The 7,191-nt window shown below is 39.0% G+C and overlaps 1 protein-coding gene across 1 annotated transcript in view; it reads left to right on the top strand.

The window, feature by feature from the left end:
- Positions 1-593, top strand: part of FANCF (Fanconi anemia complementation group F) — a 1,163-nt gene extending 570 nt beyond the window's left edge. The window contains exon 2 of the mRNA XM_009278771.1: positions 3-593. Within this exon, the coding sequence (XP_009277046.1) occupies positions 3-593 (591 nt within the window). The remainder of the gene's footprint in view (positions 1-2) is intronic.
- The last annotated feature ends 6,598 nt before the right edge of the window (positions 594-7,191 follow it).

Here is a 7,191-nt window from a genome sequence, read left to right on the forward strand (position 1 = left end):
AGGCCGCGGGGCGGCTGCGCTGGCTGTCCGGTGTCCTGGAGCAGCTCTCCCAGCCCCGGGCCTTCGAGGTGGCGGCGGCGGCGCTGCTGCTGCTGAGGCAGGGGAGTGGCGCTGAGCAGGCCGGAGGCGGGGGTCGGGATGGGAACAGCCTAGACGGAAACCAGGCGAGTGGAACAGGAGATGGATCCGTTGCCGGGCCCCTGCTTTCCTGGCTGCTGGGGAACCTGGAGCGATTTTCTGCCTTCTGCCTTTTCCTCCCAGGCTCCCTTCTTGCCTCCCTAGCTGGTCACTATCCCCAGTTAAGCAGACCTTATTTGGACCTTTTAACCAGCTGGGGAAGCCACTTGCTCTATGACCCCTTGCAGGGACAGTGGGTTAAAAGTTGTTTTGATGAAGCTGAATTGTCCTGGGATGAGCTGAGGGAGCGCTTCACCTGCCTCTGTCAGGGATCTGCGCTACTCAAAGGGCAGACCCAGGCTGCTCTGAAACTCCTGAAGGCACAGGAGGGAGACTTTAAAGTCTGTGGCCTAAGTGTGTGGACTGACTTACTGATGGAAGTAGAGGAATATCTGAGAAAAGCAGCAGAGCGCTAACATGTGAACGCAAAAACAACATGAAAACTTCTGAAATCCAGCAAATCTGCTTAACTCTATTTGATATGAAAGGCAAGAAAACCGTACCTCACTTTGGGTTGAAAACCAAGAATTGTTGTGACTGCTGATCACGCTGTTTCTGACTGCACGTGAAGTCTTTCAGGGAGGCCTGGTGCTTTCTTGTAATTGCACTGTCAATTCTGGTCACTGCAGGAAATGTATTCCTTTTCAGTACTTGCTGCTCACCTAATAAAACGATAAAAATGCTTTCTGTTTCAAATATAGAGTAGTTTCCTGTTTAGAAAAGATTACAGTTCAGATATGGTCATGGTAGTCATGTCTCTAACTGTTGGAGCCTGACCAAAAGCTCAAAGGGAAGGTGGCGTTTCAAACATGAAAACCCCGAAATTCAAGGTTAATTTAGTAGTGGTTGTCTTCACTGGGCTGCCTGCTCTGGTGGCCACTTTCATGCTTCTATAGCTCTTGCACATGACTTAGCCCCTGGGTCTAAGTGAAGGTGAGAGAAAGCCAACTGGAAAGCTTATTGAAAAGTTCTAAAATTAGAAGGTTTTATTAGTTGCTATATTAGGAAATACTTGCATATTATCATGTAAGAAAACTGCAGTAAAATGTAGGGTGTTCTGTGTGGTTTTCTTCCTTTTTCCATAGTCTATTACATGATTTTTATTTTTGTTTTGTGAAACAGAAAAGTGAGTGGACAACACACTTTTTTATTAGATAACAATTTTTTTTTTCTTCATTCTTTTATGTTTAATCAGTTTCTGTGAACAAAACTTATCAGGGAAGTTTCTATCTGACCTTATCACTGTCATTTAAAATGAATATTGTAATGCAGAGGTAACATGTTCATGTATATTTAGCTCTGTAAGCTAGTATTACCAAAAGTGAGCAGTGTGACAAAAGAATAGTGGAGGAAGATGGGGGAAGTGTATGTGAATACCGCAAAGAGAGGCTTTATGCTTCATTAACCTTTTGTGTGGGGTACCTGTCAAAGAGTTCCTGTAGCCCATATTCTTATAGTTTCAAGATCAGTTGAGACATCTCTCTTTCTTCTGTTAATGAAGTCCCTTTAGGAAGGGTTAGAAGGTGCTCTGCTTCTGCTTATAAGCTTAAAAACCCAAACATATTAAAAAGTATAAACTGCATTGAAGCTAACTAGAGTAATAGTCTGTATTACAACATAAAATAGTGTATACAACTATGGCAGATATTTCTGTACCACAAAAGTAGAGTGGGAGGGATCTCGTGATTTTGAAATGGAAACAATTAGTACAAGGGGATGAATATTGTTTAGCTGGGAAAAGAAATAATGCCTATTCTAACTTGTACGGAAATAAAGACATACATAAGTTCTTATTCTTCCCCCTCTTCTAAAACAAAAGAGATATTCCAGGGTAGCACCCTCTAAATAGTTAGAAGGACATGCTGCTAATCTCCTGTCAAAAATATGACTGTTTTCTTTGGATTCCTTGCTGTATCATGTCAGTGAGGTAATGACGTTACGGAGATCTGCAGATGAACATATTCTAAAAGCTACAGCTGTGGCAGATGTCTTGCTCTTTCTTAAATGGGGTTGTCCCCCCTTCTGGAACTTGTGGTGGTGGTCAGTCTTAAGAGAGCACCATGTCAGTGGACCTTAGGACCGAGTCAGTACTTTTGTGGTATCGAAAGGAATATGAACACTGTCTATAAGCGTTTAAAACTGCTTAGAAGTATAAAGCATGAAGTTTGAACTTATGTTGTCTAGCCACAGTTCCCTGCGTTATGTAGTTTTGGCATTTGGTATGGAAACTCTGCACTTGAGCTTGTTCTTAACGCTTTTAACAGGCATAAGTTTTTTTTGTCTGTTAGAATACTTATTGCTATCAGAGGCTCCTGATGAATGATATACCCAAGGATACTAGTCAAAGTCATTCCCTTCTCCCCCTGTATGTTAAAGGTGAGTATCAAATGTTGCAGTAATGTTACAAATGTTATAGTAACAAAAAAACCCCTTATCAGTGCTCCTTCTGCATGGAGATCTAACGGGAAAAGTTGGGTAGAAGCTGCTGGCATTCCCTCTCTTAGTGAGGGATAATTGACCTCAACTATTTAAAAACTGACTGTTCTCGGTTACCTGAGTCTCTGATAAATTTCAGTGAGAGTTAAGTCTTATTTTTGCTTGTCAGGGAAGATATGTTTTCTAATGTACTCAGCATGTTGACCATGAGTTAAGTCTTTTAGCAGCTTTTAACTATTTCTAGGTTAAATCTGATGCTTGTAGGGAGTTCGTACTTGCACTATGTCAAGTCTTGCTTTTTGATAAACTTAAGCTTTCTCTTATAAAATTCAGTTCATGAAGACAGATGTTTTCTTTCCAAGTAATGTATCATTACACCTTTTACTAGCTAAGTGCAACTGCAGAATCTTCTACCGGAGCAGCTAGGAAGTAATAGGCCCTTCAGTGTGACTTTATTAAGAAAGTAAAGAAATAATCGGGGAGGGGCAGGCAAGAGATGGGCCAGTGTAGACCATATATACTTGACTTCCAATTCTGTCCTCCTTATAGGAAACCTGAATAGTAAAAGGTAGTTTAGCCTCAGTGAGGCAGAAGCACCTGGTTATAGCAATTTTGCAAAAATGTTTCAGTCTGTCCCAAATATATTATAAAGAGGTGCCAGATCCATGATTACGGAATTCCAAAATCCATATGGCATTTATTGAAATAAATGCACCAGTCCACATCCCCTATTATTTCAGCATGCTCGTCGAGTTTGCCAGGTAGCTGTGCAAAGGACGCTTAATTAAAAGTTTTTGGAACTCCGTTTTTAATATAAGTGTAAACGGGAAAGGAAAAAGTGTGATGTCTGTAACCTCCTCCCTCTATATATTTGCAGCTCGTATTTGCATACTGAGGTTTGCAGCCCAAATTTGCAAACTCTTGACCAAAACAATCTCAACTGTCATGGGAAGTAAGATATTAGAAATGACAGGCTGCAGCCTCTTCCCCTACCACCTTCTTCCCTTTTTTACTGATAAAGAGAAACAGATCTTTGCTATTTTCTCTATTAAAATGGCGATTGAAGAAACTGTTATGTTCCTGTTTCAGAAGATTGGTAAGGAGCGTGAAGTGAATCAGGAAGATTTTACTTGCCCATTAAATAGCTAAGACAGATACATTTTGCTACCACTGATTTTTTTTTTTTTTGAAAACAGTAAAGGTGAAACATTTTACCTCTTGTCAAACAGTACTGTAACTCTCCACAAGTGATATACTAGGAGGCATCTGGATACTAAGTTGCTTTTTTTCCTTATTTTTCTTGTGACGTGTCTGTTACCTTGTAATAACCTTACTAAACAAAATCTGGAAGAAAACAAATCATATGTTCTTCTAGTAATTTGCAGTATGTATCTAGATACTAGAATAAGGATAAATGGTGTAGAATAAATTGTTCATTTAGGAAAAAATATAAGCAGATTGGTACCATTCAGGTGAATATATGAGCCCCATTGTGACTGAAAGAACACGTGTTAAATTCAGAATGTCCGGTTGAAATGTCAAGCCCAACAATGCATTAAAATGAATTCTTGTTTTGCACGCAATGTTTCTTTCCCCCACCCCCCAACTAGGTGAATAAGGATCTAATGTTCTTGTTCTTCAGTGACAATGACGAGTGATTTCTTTTTTTTTTCTTGCGTGTAAGAGAATATTTTTTAAGTCATGAAGACAGACTAATATTTTGATCATATGGCAGTAGGATTTTCAGGTACTGTTTAACTAGAAAGCTAAGTTAAAGTTGTATGGCTAATTTTAGTTCTGCTGGTTTTGAAAAATGGAAGATTTAAGGCTAAATTCTGTTCCTCGTGAAGAGTTTGGACGAATGACACATTGCAGAGTGCGAGTGAAGACCCCACAGCATTGCCATGCAGAATACAGCAAAGAGGCACCACTAGCATGGGAACCATCCAACTGTTTAACTAGAAAGCTAAGTTAAAGTTGTATGGCTAATTTTAGTTCTGCTGGTTTTGAAAAATGGAAGATTTAAGGCTAAATTCTGTTCCTCGTGAAGAGTTTGGACGAATGACACATTGCAGAGTGCGAGTGAAGACCCCACAGCATTGCCATGCAGAATACAGCAAAGAGGCACCACTAGCATGGGAACCATCCGCTTGAGAATCTTATTTAGTTTGATGGGCAGAGTTACAGAAAAATAAATAAAACGCAAGTGGAGATGGTGAGGAGAAAACGCAGAAAACTGCTCCCTTCTGTAGGCCCTGGAGAAAAGGTAGGTTTCCCCTTCACCAAAACTGAGTAGCTTTCCTACTGCTGGGGACAGCATTGGGTCTGTGAATGTCGTGATTAAAAAAAATAAATCAAAAGACTTCTGATTTGGTGTTGGCCGCTCTGCTAAAGCACTCAGCCTCTGCCTTCCCTAATGACCACTTGGATCGATGGTTTAACAGGCAAGGATATTAAGGTAGTGAATGAGAAATGTAGCTGTGTGTGCAGGGTAGGAAACTGTGCTTATATAAATAGGGGTTGCTCTCGCAGAGGTGAGAGCAAAAGAACAATATCCTATCTGCCCTGGTATAAAATAGACTTGAATAATCACAAGTATGGTCAGGAAAAATAGCTTTTTATCAGTAAATTAATATAAATCCTTTTCAAAATGCTTTGCTCTCAGTATTGTATCTGTCTCTTGAGGGATTAAATGTGATTTTGACCAAACACATCATATTAATCAGTTATGTGCCTGTACTGAATTTCAGATGAAGAGATGATAGACAACCTGAAAAAAATTATGTGTTTGTTCTCCCTTACCTATATACTTTTTTAATGTCTTAGAAAAAAAATGTCTGTAGGAATGAACTGGACCAGAGATAAACACACAGTTAAGATGCATTCTCTTTTATCATTTTTCAAATGTAGCCTCAAAAGACGTTAAGGTAGTTAATGTAGCTACTACTTCAATAATGAAGTCATTCATGTACAAACACCACTTTAATTCCTTGTGTGCCAATACCTTAGAGTTACTGATATTACTTTCCATATTCAATTATATCCTAATAGTTTTTCATTGTGTCAGTTCTTTCACAACTAGAGATCTTTGTCCCTAAATCTTTAATTAGAGTGGTTGGCATTTTACTTACAGTTAGTGTTTTGAATCATCTCACATACCACAGAGGGTGGCAGCAGAGTCTCTCTGCACAGATGGGCTCGGACTTCTGATCCAAAGGGAGAAGCCGAGCTCGTGGGCTGGTTCTAGGGGCAGAAGAGATGCAGGGAGTAAATACCCACTGTTGTGCTACCCACTCAGAAGTTTCCAATTGAAAAATCCCATTGAAAGTCTGTTTTGTCCTTGCAATTCTAATTTTACCAGCTCTATAATTTAATGTAGGATCAGGTAATAATATAAACTGTATCCCCTTACTGTCTCTATCCACAGACCTGTTTTATTAATAATATTTGGTATTCAGCTCTTAAATTCCTTTTCTATTACATGATAAATTCCTGTAGTATTGTGAGATCAATTTACTGTAACCCTTAACTAGGACATTTTACCAGAAATGATAGCAGTACGCACTGAACAGAGAATATAGCAATCAAATTCTGAATTTCGTCTTGAAATGCACCTTCCTATTATATTTCTCCCTCTGGGAAGAAAGTCTGGGATGAATGCTCAGGCATGGGCTATTCGCAGTGTGTAGCTCACAAAGAGGCTAATCCCAGCATCTGATAAAGCGTTAGTTAAATTTTTGGCAGTCGTCATGAGTTTTAAATCCCACCATGAAGACTCAGTTTGAATGTTTTCCTAAGGATCATTTCCAGGAACGAAATGATACGAACTGCTTTTACCTGCACATTTGTATCCCTGTTTCTCTTATGGCGTGTTAGACTTCATGACTATCTGAACAGGAAATCGTAATTGTGGTCTTGAGTTTCTGTACACAGTGCTTCTCTCAACATAAAGTTAGCAATGGAAGAAAATGATTATGTGCTTTCTAGTGCATATGATAAAAATTACACCCATAAAAAATAAGCCAACAATACAAGACTAATTGTTATATCATCCAATTGTTAGTTAAATGCGTAGAGAAATAACTGATTTTAATCCTGAATAACTGGGAAAATTGTGTGGGTTTATTTGTTTTGCTCTCATAAAAGGAGATAATGAATCCTTTTGAAATACCAGGAGGCCAAACTGTAAATGCAACCTCTATTTCCAATACTTATAGGCAGTGAAGTAATTAATATTTTCTTATTAATGTAAATGAGCTAGCTAAGAATGATTGATTTCTTCTAGGAATTAATTGGACACGATCAATCCCTAAAACAGGTGTGACAACAAGGTCATTCATCAGCTGTTTAATGTTGCAATAGCCTAAGCTTGCCCTTTCAGCTAGGAAAAGATGCCATGCCCTGGGGAAGAGGCTTTTAAATCATTATGGTATTGACAAAAAATTGTGTATGTTGTCTCTCAGAGCCTCATCACTCTTAATGTTGAGGTGAAAGTTGCTGAGTTCAGGTGTTTTATAATTTGCCTTGTAAACGGTATCTCCAAGTTTATTAAATTTCTTTTACACAGTGAAAATATAA

Source organism: Aptenodytes forsteri, unplaced genomic scaffold (genome assembly GCF_000699145.1).
Source record: "Aptenodytes forsteri isolate BGI_AS27 unplaced genomic scaffold, ASM69914v1 Scaffold418, whole genome shotgun sequence".
Lineage (NCBI taxonomy): Eukaryota > Metazoa > Chordata > Aves > Sphenisciformes > Spheniscidae > Aptenodytes > Aptenodytes forsteri.